This window comes from Manacus candei, unplaced genomic scaffold (genome assembly GCF_025592945.1).
Source record: "Manacus candei isolate 608988 ecotype Guabito, Panama unplaced genomic scaffold, ASM2559294v1 h1tg000043l, whole genome shotgun sequence".
Taxonomy (NCBI): Eukaryota; Metazoa; Chordata; class Aves; order Passeriformes; family Pipridae; genus Manacus; species Manacus candei.
Genome location: NW_026138091.1, coordinates 4,488,043 through 4,508,179, shown reverse-complemented (window position 1 = coordinate 4,508,179; position 20,137 = coordinate 4,488,043). Strand labels below are relative to the sequence as shown.

Sequence of the window (20,137 nt, the reverse complement as noted above, 5' to 3'; positions counted from 1 at the left end):
ATAAGAAAGATATTAAGCTGTTATAGAGCATTCAAAGGAGGGCAACAAAGATAGTGAAGGGCCTTGAGGGGAAGTCATATGAGGAGCAGCTGAGGTCACTTGGTCTGTTCAGCCTGGAGGAAACTGAGGGGAGACCTCATTGCTGTCTACAACTTCCTTGTGAGGGGAAGAGAAAGGGCAGCCACTGATCTCTTCTCTGTGGTGACCAATGACAGGACCCAAGGGAATGGTCTGAAGTTGTGTCAGGGAAGGTTTGGGTTAGATATTAGAACAATATTCTTCACCCAGAAGGTGGTTGGGTCCTGGAACAGGCTCCCCAGGGAAGTGGTCAGAGTACCAAGCCTAGCAGAGTCCAAGAAGCATTGGTCTAATAATCTTGGGCACATGGTGTTACTCTTGGGAATGGTGTGACTCTTGGGAATAAGCGCAAGGCTAAGGGTTGGACTCAATGATACTTGAGGGTCCTTTCCAACTCAGCATATTCTGTGATTCTGTGAAAGCTGTTCCTACAGATGAAGATGGTGGTCTAGTGGGGCTGATGAAATCACCCAACCCAACACACAGCAGGCAGGCCATCAGCATGCTGTAGAAAACCTCAGCAGGTCCCAGTGGGCATAATTAGATATGTCTGTATCTCAAAAAATCTTCTCCCTGATGCCATTTACTTTCTGTCAGGAAGCAACCTAGGCCAGCAATTCCTCTGGGGTCAGGACCACATGGGTTCCCCTGGAAAGGCGGGGCAGAGACTGGCAGCAGGGCCCGTCTCTCCATTCCAGTCAGAAATGGAGCAGGGGGTGCACCATGGAGGCCCCAGTCCCTGGCACCAGGCACTTCCTGGGGATGGGCTGAGGCCAGACTAGGACACAGGCCCAGCTCAGTGGGACCCATGGCTGGGCAAGAGAGCTGGAGACCAGCCTTGCCATGACATCAGTGGGGCAGGGATCAACCAGCCCAGGAGGTTGACATGGGGTCCTGGGCCGTGGGCAGTGTTGGGGGAACCTCAGGGTGCTGGGCAGGGACAGTCAGGGCTGTAAGCACCTCAGGGCCCCAACACCTGCACACACTGGCCAGTTCAAAGCCAGGCAGGCTTTATATGGCTGCTGCTATGTGCCCTGTGTTAGTCCACTCACTGCTACGAAGCCCACAGCTCACCTGAGCTCCTCCAGGTGAAGCCTCACCCACATGACTCCCGTGTACACCTTGTCTCCACGTGAGCTTGAGTTTCATCATTGATGCTTATTTGCAAAACAGGTGCCACCAAGTCCAGCTCCTAAACATCCATGCAACCTAAACATCATTTGGGTTTGAGGGTGACCATCTCATCTCTAGACACTGATTTAAACACCCTTGAAAGGAAACACAGCTTTCCTATTTGGAGACAAGTTAGTCCCTGCACTTCTCACAAGTAACAAAACACTGACCATATCGAATGTCAAACGGACCCATGACTCTCTTAATGAAAACACCTTGACCCACAAGCAAAGTTGCCTGGGGACCTGAGTTCCCCAGAGCAGTCAGCCACTGCATAATGGTTTGCAGCTGTTTACAGTGACTGCTATGGGTGGTGTAACACCTGTGTGGGCACACTGCATGGTGAACTCGGCATCTCAACGTGAATTAAATACTGTCTTTGGACAAAATAAACACCTCAGAAACATAAGCAAAGATGTTTATTGCAAATAAAAAATAATATTAACATAATTAAGCCTTATGAAGTATAAAGAGGTCATTTTGAAAATTGTGAAGCATCTACATATACAAGGGCTGCTGTTTTCATCAGAACAGCTGCCTGGATCAGGCATATAATTATCTGAATGTGACAAGCCAAATATCCTTCTATCTAGAACTGCTTCTATTTGGCTGGTGATGTCATTCTGACACTTCCACAGTTTCATTTTCTCTGGATCTGGCAGTAGAGGCTCATAGAAAACACCAAACCAAGAATCTGGAAAACAAAGACATTTCTGGTATTACTTGGCTGTTCTGGAAATCCCAGGATACAACTGATACACAGCAGGAATATTTTGTTTGCAAATATCTTGGATTTACATGTAGGCTAAATCTGCTATGCAGAAGATGATCTTTTCCAATGTAGCTCTTAAAGAATATGACTACAGAATAGAACCACTTTAATGAAGGCAGTATGTACCATAGGTATGACTGCAGACATGGTGGAGAAGTTTCATTTGTTTAAAAGATAGATTGCCTGTGCAAAGTGTTATGGATACCGGTATACATATGTGTGTGCCTACTGTATACAGGTACACATTTATACACATACCCCATCATTTTGAGTTGCAAATGATCATGGAACCAACATTTTATATTCATCAGTAATAGATTTGGGATAGAAACACTAATTCCACTGAAGAAGGTGTTACTTAGAATAGAAAATTCAGTAGGGTCACCTCCTGTGGTGGGAATTACTGGGTGAAATTCCACAGCCTGTGACAGACAGCTGGGGAGATCAGAAGATCAGAAAGTTTCCTTCCAGATTTAGAATTAACCAGTCTGTGAAGGTGTTCCGCAAAAGTGGAAAGCATCCAATTGACATTTATGAAGACATGAACACCAGCATACTTAATTTACTTAAGGAGGAGGTAGAGAAGAGGATATGTAACACAGGGGTGCAGCTAAGACAAGGGGATGGACTCACAGCTGGAATAAACTGACAGGGCATGCTTGTATTTTCACTTGCGCCCAGGTGAAACTGGGCCCTTCTTTTCAGTATCATTTCCACTAATAGGGTGAGCTGAAACCAGTAACAGCCCACAAGTGGCATAATGGAGCAGGCGGAGAGGGGAAGGGCCCTTCTTTTTGTCTGGGCTTTTCCAGAGAAGAGAGGTTGTTATGCATGTGGCCTTTGATTTGCAATTGCTTGAGAAGACATAATAAGTTAATATCTTTGGAAAGGCTAAATGTTTATCAAGCATAAATTGCCAGCTGACAATTTGTACCAGCTGAGGCTCATATTGTTTATTCAAGTTGTTTTCTAATCCTTTTATGATTGGGAGAGGCAGCCACCACAGAAAATGCCAACTGGAGAACGAGAAAGAATGATGACCAATGAACTAAAGGCTACAACTCATATAACTGCAGTAACTAGAGCAAAGTGACTTATAACTTGCCTTAGGGATACAGATGTAATTTTACACTTTTATTATATTTTTAAGGCCTTTTAACATTGGTGTGTTTCACCTATTTTTCCCCCAAAGCCAATATATGAGTGAGAGATCTGACCTGCCACATATAGCTTTTTAGATGCCATGAAGTCTGTGCCAAGTAAGAAGTTGGTGGCCTGTCTGCTCCCGGTCCTGCAGCTACGTAACTTTTCCCTGCTTACTATTATTTTCCTGGAAGTGTATTTTTGAGCTGGGGCTCTTGCCCACTCTTCTACCACAAGGAGCAATCCTCTGCCAATAATGTTAAGAAGTTTTTACTTAGAATAACAGAATGAACGCTGCACAGCAATCTTTGTCATTTGTGCTTTTCTCTCAAACATCCACTGATGGGGAGTGGGGGAGGAGGGAAACCAAGGAGGAAGAGTGAAAAGGAAAAAAATGACCAAAGAAAGCAACATGATGAAATCTCATTTCTTTGTTATTTTCTCCTAATCAAATCCAAATCAAGTAGCTGACTGGATAACCTCACCTATTTTCCTCCTCTCTTCAGAGAAAATCGTGCATGTTATTCTTCAGTGTATGATGAGGCAATTAAAATAAACAGTTCACATACTCTGAATTTTTTTACACACATGCATGGAGTGTCACAAGTGTGCACTCAGACACATTCATGCACCATCTTGATGGCTAAAGTATGCCTCAGAATTATAATTTAGTTCTACAATTTCTCCATGATACAAATATGTAGTTTAGGGGCTAAGTTTTCTTAGGAGATGAGTTTTTCCTCACACAAATAAGAGAAAGAGGAGGAAAAGTCTGGTTATTCTGCTTTATGTCTTCTGGTGCTATATATGCACATGCCCGTCTGTCCACCAGTCTCGCTATCAAGGCACAGCCTGGCTGCAGGACTGTCAATTTTTTTGCAAAATATTCCCACGTGATAAGCTTGCACAGGCAGCAGGGTGGTCTGATCTCACCTGAAGTTCACAGCACAGCAGCCATATACTGTTTATATGAAATAACAGTAAGATTATAGCAAAGATGAGAGCCGCTTTTCCCTTGACTATTAATTGAGCAAGCCAGGTGTTTTAATCCCATTCCCAATGTATTTCTAAGTAGAACATATTGCTTGTCAGCTACTAAATACTTTAATGGTGTACTCTCATACCTCAATAGCAGCCAGTCCAAAGGCGATCCCCATAATTATGACCAGATGGTCTTTAAGGTATTTGATAATCACTTCTCCACAAGGCTGAAAATAAGACAAAATTATTAATTACAGATAAGCAATATTATCCTAATATTATCCTAATACTAGGAATGCATCTCCCATGCTTTCTCTCTTTAACTCTGTGTTAAAGAAAGGTTATTTGAATTTACTTTGGCTTCTTGCTAATGAACACAAAATCACAGCTATGTGTACCTGTCATGGTTTGAGATGGTCCCCCCGGGAATCGGGGGCTCAGAGGTGATTGGGTGCCAGGGCAGTGTTCCCTGGAGAGCAAATCACCACTTGTCTTGTTCGCTTCTGCTAAAAATCATATATGCACAGCCACTGGAAGCTGCTGGCAGGTTTTTTTCTGTTGGTGTCTGCTGCGTGTGGGTGTAGAAGGCCAGGGGGGTGGCTGGGCTCCTTCTTCCCCCTCCGGGGGGGAGGGGAGCCCTGCAGCCCCCCAACTCTACCTAGGCCAGAGTTAGAAACAACATTTAGAGTGAGTGTTTATGAGGGATGCGACTCACAGCAACTGTAAGAGGAGAGAGGCAGGCCTTGCAGCTAAGCCCTCTTCCCCCCCCTTTCTGCAGTTAAGCTGTGGAGGGGGGCCTTTTCTTACCCTCCACTGTAAAGTGGAGGAGAGGCTCAGCTTTTGAAGCAGAGCCAAGTGGACGGGCTGATAATGAAGCAGCTCGGCGCTCAGGAGAAGAATCCCAGGTGAAATTGGAGACGGGCCAAAAGAGCTCGGGAGTTGTCCTGCCGAAGCTGACCGGGGGCAGCCAAAAACTGACTTGGGGGAATGAAGATTCCAAACACCTACTGTGATAAGCTACACTACAGCAACAGTGAACCGAAGTATGAGACCAAGAGAGAGAGAATGACACAGCAGAGACTGACATGGGACCGAGGAGAAAGGACTCAAAGCTACCTTCTTGGACTTCGTGAGGAGAAAGGACTTCAGCAACCAGCTGGAGGTTGGTGAGGGAGTGTTTTAGGTTCCCGAACACTCCCACGAGAGAGAGACTGCATTACATATAAGCCTTGAAAGGCTTCTCCTAGACTAAAGTTAAATGGAGGGGCTTAAAGGACTGATAGAAGTGTAATACTATATATATATAGTTGCCTTTAGTTTGTATAGTATTTATTTGTGTAAATAAATGTATATACTTCCCCTTCCCCCTATAGAAGCCTCTGGCCTGAAAGTTTCTCTCCAGTGTTGGGATAAGTTGTGGGAAGGGGTGGGGGGAAGCCTGGAAATTGGATTCTGGATTTTTGATGTGGCTCAAACTGCCACAGTACCTTATGCCCTGAGAAAGATATCTAGTCATTGCCTTCCCAAATACAAAGATAAATTTAGTAGCCGACCATAAAAAGGTAAAGTTTCAAACAAAGACATACAGCTGTAATGCCTGATGTTTGCATGATTTTCAGTTGACAAGGAAAGAAGTGTTTGTTCTTACTTTCACTTCATAATCATTCACTGCTAGGAAAGAGCCAATGCAGCCATGCCAGATCTGAAAGAGAACCTCAGTTTCCCACCAATCTGAACTTTGGATTTGAAACTTGAAGGCTTATTATTAGAGTTTGGCTCAACTAAAAATATTTGGTTATAAAAACTGGCTTAAAAATTAATTTTGTCAAATGTTTGGTGGTCTTGGGCTGAGGGTGGAAGGAAGAGAGTGATCATAACTGAAGTTCTATGCAGAACTACTCTCCTTTTGAATATATGCATTCATTTGTTGTTACAATAACTACTTCTGCACATTGTAGCAAAACCCAAGTACAGCTTAAGTTCATCAAAATTACATTACTGCAACAACACTACAACTACCTTCCCCCTGAATATAGTTATATTCTTTCACTTTATTTCCTCCCTCACAATAGAAGGAGAAGACTAATGTCTTTTAGTTCATCTGAAAAACACTCTCATTTAAGCTGACTCAGAACTGCACTGATCTTCAAATCTTTTTTTTCCCAGATCACAAGAGTCGGATGTCTCTACTAGCATCTCACACAACTATGAAATCTTTGAGTTCATGTGAGCAACATCTTGCACCTGCCGAATTTCATTGATGGCTTCTCGTGTGTCCTTTGAGGGTTTGCCCAAAGCCAAAATGTGGCCAAAACAGCCTCTCTGTATATATCTTGTTTCTAGATTGGGTTCTGGCATCCTCTACTTAACCAGACTGTTCCTTTGCTTTAAAAGAGTGTTTCCTTCTGTGGGACTACACAGGGAGGAAATTACTGTTTGGGCAGAACTTGACTAGAGAGCTGTGCATTTACAGAAGTGTACAACCAGAATGGACATCAGCTAATATCTGCTTTATGGTAGGTGCACACTGGCAAACTTTGCACCACTAGCATCCTAAAAATTAAATTATTCTGTGGACTTTTTTTTTTTTTTTTTTTTTTACATATGCATAGAGCCTGAATTTCCCTGTAAGGAGACAGGTAAACCTTGAAATTAACTAGTTGAGATCTTTACTGTCCACCTACCAATTTTTGAGTATTCTTTCTTGTTGCCTGTCATCAGATATTTATGTCTTATTAATTGTTACAAAGTTTTCAAAAGGCTATAGTTGTAGGAAATCACATTTTAAGTATGTTGCCATGAAGCCTATAACATGTAAGGTTTCTTCCCAGTAGATCCTGCTAAATGAATGTGGGTTTTTTTATTAAAGGATTATAGAACTCCAAAGGTCTTGCATTTAATGTGCTCATTTTTCAATATCCCTTAGCAAGTTGAAAGTCTCTGAGTCAACATATCTACTACCAGAATGAGCCTAGGTGGGAACATAACCTTCTGAGGTAGGAATGAGAGCCAACAAAGGGTAGCTGACATGCTACTCTGACCCAGAGGTACATCCTGGCCTCACAGCCACAATATTTTTTCACCAATAGTAACCACTGCAGACTGCTGAGGCACTCCAGGAAGAGGGAGGAGGAGAGTATTTCATGTATTCACAGTAATTTTTTGACAAATGACACAGAGGCATCTGGGTAAAGAAAAGAAAACAAAACTTTGCTTTTTTGGAAAGATACAGAACTGCTGACTATGCCAGTCACCAAAGACAACCTTGGGTTAAAACCTGGTTTTGTGGAAAGAAGATGGAACATTACATTTTTCTTACCGTTTTATAGACGTATCTGCCTTGAAAGTTGAAGCAGAGGTCTTGCGCTGACTTCTCTACTTCACACTGACAGATTTGGTAGCTACCAGAAGGATTTTTAAAATTGTTTCCCCAGTCTTCAGGTCCATTCAGCAATCCACAGCATTGATACTGCCGGAAAGGAGGAAATGGGGAGATGAGGAAAAAAGTAGTGATATTCAGTTTGAGGAGAGTAGGTGAGTGAGCTGAGAGGAACAATGAAGGACAAATTTTCTTTTATCTTTTACCACGTGGAAATTGGCCCAAATTGGGTTGTCGCAAACACCCTGTACATTTAGTGTGATTCTTGGGGATGGTCCTCTGCAAGACTAAGGGTTGGGCTTGATGATTCTTGTGGGTCCCTTCTAACTCTGCGTGTTCTGTGATTCTGTGATTTCCATACCAGTTATAAGAATGAAAGCGCACAAGTTTTTAAAAAAAAAAAAAAAGAAAAGAAAAGAAATAGGGGGAAAACACCTGGTTTTCATGATAAAGTGCTCAAAAAACATTAACATACTATAAAGCCAGTAATTGTCAATGCTAGAATGGAATTGGAACATAGAACAACACTGGGTATACTATTTTTTGAGAATCAAGTCTTCTTTTTGTAGCTTATACTTGTAGAACGTAAGTAACAGCTCCAGTAACATCCACATTTCACATCTTGAAAAACCAGGCTGGAAATGTAAAATTCAGACACATAAAATTCTGAAATCTAGAAAAACAATAGTGATCTTTGAACGATCATTATCCCTTTAAATTAGAAATGATCTGAGGAGACCAGGGCTCCATTTGGGGTTTATGAAACCTAAACCAGGTGCAGTTTCATGTTCCACTTTATTCAAGCCACTAAAGCTCGGGGGTGCAGACCTGGGTTTGAGGTCCTCCCTTTTTTAAAAAGCAGCTGGAAATGTTCACATAATTTTGTATAAAAGCAAAGGCTGTGGGACACAATAAACCAGTCCTGGTCTATTTAAAAATTAATACAGTCATTATGGGATTTTTTATTTTGCTCACCCTTCAATCATCTCTCCAGGGAGTTCCCTATTATATCAGAAGAAATAAGCTGTGTCAGAAGCAGAGGGCAAGACTGTGGGTGGAATGAGGAAGAAGTGGAAGTAACATAAGACACCTAAATATTGCTTCTTTCTTCTTTTTCTTTCATGCAGCAGTATTTAAAAACATAGGAATTAACTGTAAGTCTATTCATCAAAGTCATCACCCATTAGGAACTAAAAAAATAAATCAAACAGCAAGCATTCTGTCAATGTACAGTGTGAAGGAGCAAGATTCAGGATGGGAGAGGTTCCAGGCGTGGAGAAAGACATACAGCAATTGACAGGACTTTATTATATGGACTTTACTGTTATTATGTGGTTTCATTGTATTCACATTACACAGTGCACAGCCTGGACATGCCTGGTCTTGCCACGAGTTGCCTGCTCCCTCCTTCCCCGCTCCTTTCTCTGATTGGCTGAAGAAGCTGCAGAGAGGAGACAGCTGCTATTCGCCCCTTCCACGTTCCTCCCCCCTTTGCCTGTGCCCCTATCCCGATTTGTTCCCCTGTTTGTCTGTCTCATGCTCCACCCCATGTTCTGGCCCTTTCCCCGCCTGAACTGATAAAAAATCCTGTGCACGCCTCAATAAAGCATTCCATCTGCACCCTACCTTGTCTTTCGAAACCATCTGTGCTGTGTCACGGCCCCATCCCCCCTCGGACCGTAGCAGTACAGATCCTTGTACTAGTGGAAGGGGAAAGGGTTTACGCTGTCGGTGATATTAGTGAGATTCAAGGGTATTCTCTGTGTGATGCCTAGGAACAAGCTAGCACTAAGTGTCCATCTGCTGGAGTCTTGCAGCTGGGGGAAGCCAGGAAAAGTAAAATAAAAACAAACCTCTCATCATATTTTCTTCCCCCTTCTCAGACAGTAAGGTGTGTCATTTAATGACAATAGGATATTCCAAAATTAACTACACTCATGAAGTTTTCCTCATCCCTGGAGTAGTCTTTCCTCAAGAGTACTGGATAGTTCTTATTTGGGACATGGTGAAAGATCAATATTCCTTCAGAAGGGAAAGCTATAACGAAGGAGCAGGCAGCCTTCTCATGAAAGAGTTTAGCTAACTGTCAGTCTCACTTGCATGTTGTGTGTCCTTACTTCATTGCTCTTATAAACACTATTGTACAAAGAAATCATTACAGAAAGACCATGTCATATCAAGAGAACAGAAGCATCTTCTGTAGCGTTTTAACTTGCCTTTAAGTCAGACCTTTCCCCATTTCCAGGAAATGCAATTCAAATCTACAGCAGAGTAGTCATAAAATGAAGCAGAGATGGAATGGACAGCAACAACCCCTGCCCTTTATTGCTTTTTAATTACCTTTCTCTCAATTTTTTGGAACTTCTCCTGAAACACTTTAGAATCTTGTGAGGAGCTTTGCAGTGTATCCACACTAGCCATTAGAGTCAAGTTAACGGATGCCTCAATCTGCAGGTTAAAATATATTATTATTATTTTTGGGGTACAAATAAAACTCTGTGAAGACATCAATGAAAATATAGAATAATACTGCACCTGAGATCTGTACACTGCTCCTAAAATACCTCCTGTGACCTGAAGAATCAGGATAAGAAGCAGTCCAATAAAAAACTAGAAAAAAAAACAAAAAGGGGAGGAAACTATAGTACTTTCAACCAAGATGACATAATTTCTTCTAAATTACCGTTAATCTTTCATGTGCTTCAAAAACCATGTAGGTAGAATGCAATTCCAGTCAGAGCTGCTCCAGTTATTTCTTCTTTGGTGATAAGAAAATGAGGTGCTCGAGACAGAGTGTGCGCAGCTGGTGATCATAACAAGGTGCACACCAGAGCGGTGCCAAGATGGGCAATGCGTATGTGAAAGTTGTTGGGCAGGAGGACACAGAGGACATTCTAGGTGGACCAGCAAAGGGAGCAACTGGGAATTTATGAAATTAAATGGGATACATAGTGGAGGAGGATTAATGGAGGGAACTTTGGTGATGGCTGGATGGAAAAAAGGCTCAAGTCTCTCTGGACCCTCTTGTCTTGTTGATGAGACCACCCATCATTTTTACCACCCTAGAATTCAGAAGAGGCTCAAGCTCAAGGTAAGCAATGATAACATATGATCAAAAGTGCTTTTGGTCAAACTAAAAGGCTCCCATCCTCATTTGATACTACTTGCAAGGACTTCATCCATCAAATGTAGCTGTGGCCTGTTAAAGGTAGACAAATGTTTTTCTTTCCTACCAAAAGCAGCATGCACCGGCTCTCCTTTACAGCACCACAGCACCCCAGAAACCCAAGGATCATAATGATGGAGCCCACGGCAATCAGCAGATCAACTGCTGCAAACGCGCTGCTGTTTATCTCCAGCTCCTGAAATGAGAGGAAAAAAGTCTTTCAACTACAAGAAGGTCCTCCTAAAAATATCTATATCCCCCAAAACAAGATAATCACTTCATAACTGATAAGTGAACAGTCTGGCAACCACAGAGAAATTCATAAATAAACAAAGGTCTAATGCTATCTTCTTAAATGTTTTAGTGGGGAGCTCAGTAGAACCTGGCTTTTCACAATCTTTTTTTCTACACAAGATGAAAGTCAACTTACTGAGTAAATAAAAATGTCTTGTCTTTAAAGTGGTTTTCAGTTGGCTTTCAGTTGATGAATCTTTGCTTTTTAGTGGAAGTAGCAAACTTGATTATCTCAAAACTTCTCCTATATTAACCAAATGTTAAAGAAACAAAACCTCTGTTTGTCATTAGAAGGCCAGGAACATAGTCTGTGGCTGTTCCTGAGAGAACACTTCTCAGAGCAATGCTGGATATATTACAGAAATAGATGTATTTTCCAAAGGAGCTTTCTTTTTCCTTTTTTTTTTCTCAGGCATGATCTCTAATATTACCCTCAGAGATGAGGACTCTATTCTGATGTGTGGGATGTTCACTAAACAATTCATATACCTCAATATTATAAAATATCAAATTATTCAGTTCCCACAGGACTGACTAAGGCCAAAGGCCAAAATAGAGGAAAACATTCAAAGAATGTTTTCCGGTGTGACTGGTGCCAAGTTTAGCAAAAATGTCTGAAATTGTCACATTTGTCTTCTGATAATTGCAAAGGTATATCAACAAGTATAATTTGAAGAATGTGTTGTCCTTTCCCCTTCCAAGTTATTTATTCTTAGAAAGCTCTATTCATCTACAGCCAAATCCTTATGCTCTGCTCAGTTATTACTCAGGAGAAATATACATTGGTTTTGAATGGGAACTTTGCCTGCCTGGAAGCAAAAATGTGAGAAAATTCTTTCAATTTTGGTCCCTACTTTTAATTCACAGATTTTTGGGGAATACTAAGTGGCACTTCAGGAAAGTAGTTTGTCACACATTTAAGTATGTTTTTCTGAGTAGGAAATCTCTAAAAACATAAGAAACGATAATAGTGGTTGTGGTTTTCTAAGCTCCATTGTACCATCTGAGCCATCATTCTAGAGACTGTCAACTAGCAAGTATGGCAGTTTTAGCTTCTAGCAAAATACTGATTGAGGAGTGAAAGTTGTTATTCTTCCTCCTCCACAGGACAGAATGGCAGAGCTCTCCACCATGACTTAATTTACCCAGTGACACAGTGTCATCATGAACCAAGTTCTCTTGATCTGTCCTCTGCCAGTCGTGAGACATCTGGGATTGGCTAAAGGCAACGGTGTCATCAGCCAAATGGCAGGAGACATATAAAGCTATTTTCCTATCTCCACCATCTTTTTATTACCAGATGGGAAAATACTGACTTCAAAACTATTATTCTTAACTGATGGACTGTGCTAGAGCAGCAGGGCAGTGATCTGAAGAACTGCAGCTTAATCTATACTAAAGCCTCAAACTGAAAGCTGAAAAAAATGTTTCCATCTTACATCAGGCCATTTTTTCACTTTTATGACTAGAAAGCCTTTTTGAAAATAGAAGAATAAAAGTTAAATTTTCTAATTCATTTGTATTTCTATGCCCCAAATTCACATGAAGGAATATACTGCTTAAACCTTAGAGTAAGCGCCACTGGGTGCACACCGGGCAAAAGGGCCCACGGGAGCAAAGGGCCTTTGCCGCAACAGGACCAAACTCTGCTGCATGTCTGCAAGACCAAGGGCTCCTCAAAATTGTATTTTCCCTAGCTTTGAAGAAAAGAAAGTCATAAAGTCTGAAGTAATTTAATAACCCATACAAAAATTCAGGAGGGGAACTCAGGGACTCTTCTGCCTTCTAGGAGGGCTGTCAGGACATTTTATGTGTCCAGTTCTGGGCCCCTCAGTTCAGGAAGGATATTGAGGTGCTGGAACAGGTCCAGAGAAGAGCAACAAGGCTGGGGAAGGGACTTGAACACAATTCCTATGAGGAGAGGCTGATGGAGCGGGGTTTGTTTAGCCTGGAGAAGAGGAGGCTCAGGGGAGACCTCATCACTCTACAACTCCCTGAAAGGAGGTTGTAGCCAGGTGGGGGTTGGTCTCTTCTCCCAGGCAACTATCAGTAAGACAAGAGTGCACGGTCAAGCTCTGCCAGGGGAGGTTTAAGTTAGATATTAGGAAGAAATTCTTTACAGAGAGGGTAATCAGGCATTGGAATGGGCTGCCCAGGGAAGCGATGGATTGTCCGTCCCTGGAGGTTTTTAAGATGAGACTGGATGTGATGCTTAGTGCCATGGTCTAGTAACTGCAGTGGTGTTGGATCAAGGGTTGGATTGATGATCTCAGAGGTCCTTTCCAACCTGGCTGATTCTATGATTCTAGGATTCTATGAATTCTAAGTAAAGATTTTTGGGTAACTAAAATTCTTTCTATATAAATATGAGGGAGGAAGGATACAGTGTTTTTAAGGAGTTGTTGAAAATAGAGAAAAATCCTTGCTCTCTTTCAAAGTTGCAGTTACTAAGGAAATAAGAATTGTGTTATTGAGAGGCAAAAATATCCCCTACAAATATATGAAGAAACCCTAGGAATATATATGACTATACTATTCTAATAGGGAAAAATATTGAAAATCTGTGAGCTGCATGGCTCCTCATTATTCGAAGACTGAAATCAATAACATCATTAGTTTCTATTAAGGGAGAGAGACACATGTTTTCAAGCAGAAATCTGTGTGCTTCTGCATGAAACTACATTAATAATACCAGCAGACACTTCTTGTAGTCACATATCTCTGCTTGCATCAATCACTTTATCTGACTGCCTGCACCATGTTGTTTAATCTTATCATAAAATACATTAATCTTTACCCACACAAACCACCTCAACAAAAACATAGAAAATTTTTGGAAATGAAGATGGTAAATTGAAATGTATGTAGTAGCTTCCACATTTTACATGGTGCTGATATGACTGCATGCATTTACCTGCTGAACATCTTTACTAACACGTATCCATATGGAGACTCCCAAAATAATGGAACCACACAACTGCAGGAGAAAACAAAGACAAGTTAGAAAAGTCAACAATTTTTACTAACATTCAATATCCAAATTACACCAGATGCTGTCCAAACTTCTGAAATCATTTGTTTGGCAAAGTGAAAGAAACATGAATTGCTGGAGCATAGAATATTGATTCATATGCAGGAAAATTTGGATCTTCAGGTATGCATCAAATCCCTGACGTTTCTACCTCAGAGGACTACACATTTCCTTGATGATTTATACACGTGGTTGGGAAGCACACAGAAATTCTGTCAGATCCGAGAGGAATATAAATTGCTATTGTATGTATATAACATGTCTGTAAACAACATTTCTTGTATAATGGAAATGTGAGATTTGACAAGGGATGTTTGCATAAATGTTATTTCTAGATTTATTCAGGACACATATCTAGAGACATATTCTCTATGGTAAAACTACCAGGAAATGTTCTAAATAAAGTTTTTCTGCTGTTTCCAATGCAGCAGTATCTGGCCATCTCCAGTCCTTAGAATAGTCCTCATAAAATTCCAGTAGTAATTATTTCCATTATACTTTTACAGAAAACAACCATACTTGGTCATGTACATGTGAATGTTAGACCAGAATGACTTGCTTAAAGATGTTGAAGTCAGGGAAGATGAATCCCAGGTCCAGATACATTACCTCATCACTAATTGAGCTCCTGTTTCATTATTTGTTGAGGTACTACTCCACTGTACAGCAGTCACCCTATTCCTAACTTTGTTCATCATGATTCTAACACAGAATTTCTCTTTATTAGACATTGGAGACAGGTTTTTAAGAGGCTAATGAGGAGTAAGAATTGTACCTACTGAGACGATTGGTAGGAAAGAAAGATCACTGAGGATCAGAGATTAGTCATATTTAGAATTATCTTCCTGTATACCATTAATACTGAAGTCATAAATTGCCCTGAAATGTTGTTATGAGTTTCCCAAGAAGGCTGGGACTATTCTTAACCTTTTAGAATTAAAATAATTATTTTTATGTCTTTTAGATCATTTTTCTTTAAAAATATTTTCCCCTCAAAAGTTTTCATATAATATTTAGCATCAAAGACTATAATGACTTTAGCAGATTATTTAATATGGAACAGAGCCAGCACTTAGACATGAGTACCACATATTTTCCTACTCTAAGTAAAGCTCCTGTAAGTACCTTTTAAACACGAAAAGGAAAGCTGTACAATCAATGACAGCTATAAAACATTATCAAATTTAACTAGAGCTCCCAATGAAACCTTGTGAATCCCACTGAATCTGCCTAGAAACTGATTGTATCAAATGACTCTACTTTTGGGTCTTGTTCAGCAGCACTATGTGGCTATCCGTCAGACAACATGGGCTCGCTAATGTGAAAATTTCCACTGATGTATCTTTTGCTACAAATCCAAACAGAATTTGGCACGCCACCTTTCTTGTTACGTAGGACCTCCCATAAAAATACAGCACAGTAGTAGAAGTAAATATAGCTAAATGTACAGGAACTTACCAGTCAGATGGGAATACTACAGTATCTATTTCCTCCACGCAAAAGAAGAAACATCACTTATAAATCAAAATTTTAGTAAGCAGTGTATATATTTTAATTTTATAAATAGAGATGGTTTAGTCTGATAAAAAATGTGCCATTTCAGTAAAATCTCAATGTTTTGTTTCTGTTTATTTTCATAATATACAAAGTGTATAAGAATACGTGGAGGGAGAAAAGTTTTGAAATTACAAATAAAAATGGTCTGTTCCCAAAGAGTCCAAGTTGAACATTTCAAGTTTGCTGGAATACTCTATCTTAATTTTTAAGTTTTCTTAAAATAAAGTTTTAACTAAAGAAACTTTCATATCAATAAATTTCATTTTTAATGAAACCAGTATTTTCTGATGGAATAAAATTAGTGTCTTTGCAAAGGTCCTCACCCATTTTCCCAAAGCTAGATGGCTATTGTAGTTTTGCCTCAACTCTTGATAAAGAATCAGTGATCTTATCTTAGTCTCATGAACTGAACAGGAACAAGACTGCTGTCTATCAAATTTGATTGATCCTTCTCAAGCCCTTCAGTCTTGGCCTGACAAAGAAATACAGCCTAGTTAAATTAATATCACCTCAGATGAGCCTACTGTGATTCTGGATCACCAGTATATCAAGACTCTGCACTTCTCATACGCAAAAATGCCAAACATATAGGGAATTCCCTGCATTGGCACACACTTTTCAGGCATTTCAAGGGTATCAGGAGAAGCTTTCTACAAGGTTGCTTCTGTTCAGGAAAACATTTGACTGGAACACTTCCTTGAGATACCTGAAATTAACAGTACTAGGAAGGTTTTACAGAGAATGCAGTCTCTGGCTCAACATACCTGCTAAGCTTCTTTGCTACTTCCAGGAATCACGATGTTCAGATGTAAGGTTAGGGAAAGGGGCCACTTTGTTTGTAGGTGGAACTGCAAGTCCAGTACAAACAACTGATCAAAGTTACTCTGTTAAAAATCATGTTGCCTCAAATTGGCATTACATATCAATATTTAGTGAAAAAAACAAGGTAATTCTACAATTTTTTGTGATGTGGCATAGCAGAAGCTGACACAATAGAGGCAGCAGGTGAGACTGGATATCCTGCAAACTCTGAAGAAGCGAAATAGGAAACATCTGACATATGTGTGAGGTTTAATGCACAAAAGTGACAAGGATTAATTTAAGGACTATTAGAAACTCCATATAGGCACTCACCTCCAAAGTACAGATCTTAAAAAACCCATGGTCAGCTATGTTTCACCAAACTGGGAAGATGCAAAACTCTATTGATATGCTAGAGCCCAGCATGAACTCATGGGGCTGTAGGTTCCCAGGGGACACATGTCATGTAGTGGAGCCATAGTCACTTTGCAGAGCTATTTTAGACTATTCCAGGACTTACACACTTAGTGTGATGCTGTAAGAGCTGCTTAGAAAAAGGCACCAGAAGGCTAGGAAGCCCGTTCCTGAGCCTTCTAAGAGGGGACACTCCCAGAGAGATTGCAAAGGGTGTAAACTGAAAGGACACCAGGTAAATATGCAACTGTTGTTTTTATCTAGTTAAGGTTAAAGTAACCTTCATTTCCCACTATCTGTAATTTTCCACTTGTCAACTGCTTTGTGCAGTAGAGAGAGCAGCTGTGACACCAGTGGATGTAGAGTAATCACTGTTCCCTCTACCTTGCCACAGCAATTAAATGATTTCCAGGAATTAGAGACAGGAATGTGAACCACTGTACTCCTTAAGCCCATTTTCCTGTTTGCACCACATCTGTTCTTTCCAATCTTGATAGTGCTAAACACCATCCTTTAAAAAATCTAAATATGGCTGCATGCCTGTCCTCCTCTCTTCCATTCTTCCCTATCATGATAGTGTTAAACACCTTCCCTTAAAATAATTAACTACAGCTGCATTCCTATCCTTGTCTGTTCCATCCAGGCAGTCACATGCACAGCAAATGCTCTCAGCATATTCTTCCTCAGAATACAGTATGGATTTTCCAACTTTGGTGTAAAGATAGGAAGTTTGTTTCACACATGCTACTTTTAAGACTCCCCAGGATCGCGCCCCCTTCTTTTTTTCCCTAGGAAACCAGTGCTGGAAGCATGGGGCATTATTCAAATGTTCATTTCAGAAGTAGTTTGGAACTTTTCTAATGCTAGTCTGAGACATTTGCCCCTGTTTTAGCTTACAGTAAATACAGGTGAATGTGAACAGGTATGCTGAGTTTGGGTGGGGTAAAGTTAATTTTCTTCACAGTGGCTAGTATTGGGCTGTGTTTTGGATTTGTGCTGAACACAGGGTTGATAACATGGAGATGTGAGACACGGTCAGGACAGGTGACCCCACTTGACCAAAGGGATATTCTGTACCATATGACATCATGCTGAGCATATAAAATGGGGGGAAGAAGGAGAAAGGGGGGATGCTTGGAGTGATGGTGTTTGTCTTCCCAAGTAACCGTCACATGTGATGGGGTCCTGCTCTCCTGGAGGTGGCTGAACACCTGCTTGCCCATGGGAAGCAGTGAATTAATTCCTTATTTTTTTTCTTTGCTTGCGTGCACGGCTTTTGCTTTCCCTACTAACCTGTCTTAATTCACGAGTTTTCTATCTTTTACTCTTCTGATTCTCTCCCCATTCCCATTGGTCAGAGAGTGAGTGGCTGTGTGGTACTTGGTTGCTGGCTAGGGTCAAACCACAACAACAGGAAAAACTTCCTGAGGGGCAGGAATTCCAATTTAGAAATGTACGGATTTTTGTAAGTACTGTTGCAGAAAAACTTCAACACAAAGGTCAGATATCTTCAATCTGCCTTTATAGAGATGGAGGGAGAAAATGGGGGAGACAGTCCAAACCATTGCTACCCTGTCAGGAATTTCTTTGTAAGGTCCACAAACTATAAAAGAATTTTGTTAATTCTTCTAATTTTGGCTAGCCACAAATTTTCCAGGGCTACTCTTTGTGGTCGCTTTTGAATGGTATCACCTTTCAACTTGTATAAAATCTCTTGAGGCGAAGCCCATAATGTGGCTAGTAGTTCCACTTCTGGTTTCATAGAATCATAGAATCAGCTGGGTTGGAAGGGACCTTCGAGATCATCAAGTCCAACCCCTGATCCACTACCGGTGTGGTTACTAGACCTTGGCACTAAGTGCCACATCCAGTCTCTTTTTAAAAATCTCTGGGGACGGAGAATCCACCGCTTCCCTGGGCAGGCCATTCCAATGTCTGACCACTCTCTCTGCAAAGAAATTCTTTCTAATATCTAACCTAAACCCCTGGCACAACTTGAGACCATGGTTTCAGTGAACCTCTGGTGAACCTGACAAATCTCTGTCAGGAAATCTGAGTGAGGTTGAACCATGAGAGAAATGTTCTTTAATTCGAACCTTTCCAGAGCTTCCAGGACTTGAAATTCTTGCAAACCAGCTGAGATGTCATAAATACACAAATATGGTTCAAATAACACTAGAAATCTGCCTGCTACCCTGTGTATCAGCCTTGATACAGCTATTTGGTAATACTGCCAGCTCATACCATCTTACAAACGTTTACTGTCCACCACCAGAAACGAATTATGTACTGAATGTAAAGCAAAGAACCACAAAGAAAGATATGAAAACCATTTATCAATTAGGAGGCTAAAAAAATCAAGTGAATTTTCCACATCTTCTGTTGCAACTACATTTTCAAGACCATACCATTTGGATGCAAGAAGCAGACAATAAAAGAAAGAGAACTGTAAGTGGAAAGTCTGTTATCTTCTGAGAAGAGTAATGTCTGTTGACATGAGGGGCACAATATGAACAGGGAGACAGACTTGTGGCTTGTCTACTTTTGAATGTGTAAGGAAAGGTATTTAGAAGGAAAAAGACAAAGGGAAAGGCAAAACTTAAACATATTCTCCCCTCTCTGATTTAGAATCATACTCTGGTTCCACTTATGTTCTATTTTCTTTACAATTCCTTTAACTACAGCATTCAAATAATGGTGAACACATTTCATACATCACTAATAACAGTTTAAACATCAACTTACCCAAAATAAAAAGTTGAAGATGAACATGGAATACTTCATGCAGCTGCTTACACCCGCCATTTTCAACAAGCTGAGACAAAAACGAGCACTGCAGAAGAAGGTTTCCTAAGAGTTTGACCTTGATATAAAAGTCGGGTTTGTGTCTTCAGAAAACCTCTAAACCATGTCAAATACACCATGCTCTGCTACTGAAAGCAAAAATTATGACCAAGTTATCGGCAATTAAATAGTTCCTTTGCCACAGGTAAATATTAACCAGAGCATTGGGGAAGCACTACCAGGTGTTATCACTGAGTCTCCAGACCCTTATCGTGTCATGGTGATTTGTACTTCTCCGTAATCCCACTACTTGTCCTACACCTCAAAAGTAAATAATGCAGCAGAAGTCATAGTTTAAGGAGAAAGAGAAGTGAGCATAAAAGCATTTTACAGACCTACTTTTAAGAGGTGGAAATTATTGCATTTCTTAATGCTTTACAGTGCAGGGTTTACTCTTTCACTGCCTGGGGATCATTGCCAGTATTTGTTCAGTCATGTTCACAACTGCCACTTCAAATGTTCAACCGGCATAAAGGGATGGGTCTGCTTTATACTGGCAGAGGA

At 40.7% G+C, this 20,137-nt stretch overlaps 1 protein-coding gene across 1 annotated transcript; it reads right to left on the bottom strand.

Moving 5' to 3' along the window:
- Positions 1-1,654: 1,654 nt before the first annotated feature.
- TSPAN8 (tetraspanin 8) lies at positions 1,655-19,739 on the bottom strand. Its single transcript, XM_051795902.1, has 8 exons — positions 19,535-19,739; positions 13,901-13,963; positions 10,760-10,888; positions 10,062-10,136; positions 9,867-9,974; positions 7,467-7,616; positions 4,291-4,374; positions 1,655-1,945 (listed from the first exon to the last, which is right to left on the bottom strand). The coding sequence occupies exons 1-8, from the start codon at positions 19,592-19,594 to the stop codon at positions 1,892-1,894; spliced, it is 723 nt and encodes a 240-aa protein (XP_051651862.1). The 5' UTR covers positions 19,595-19,739; the 3' UTR covers positions 1,655-1,891.
- Positions 19,740-20,137: the final 398 nt, after the last annotated feature.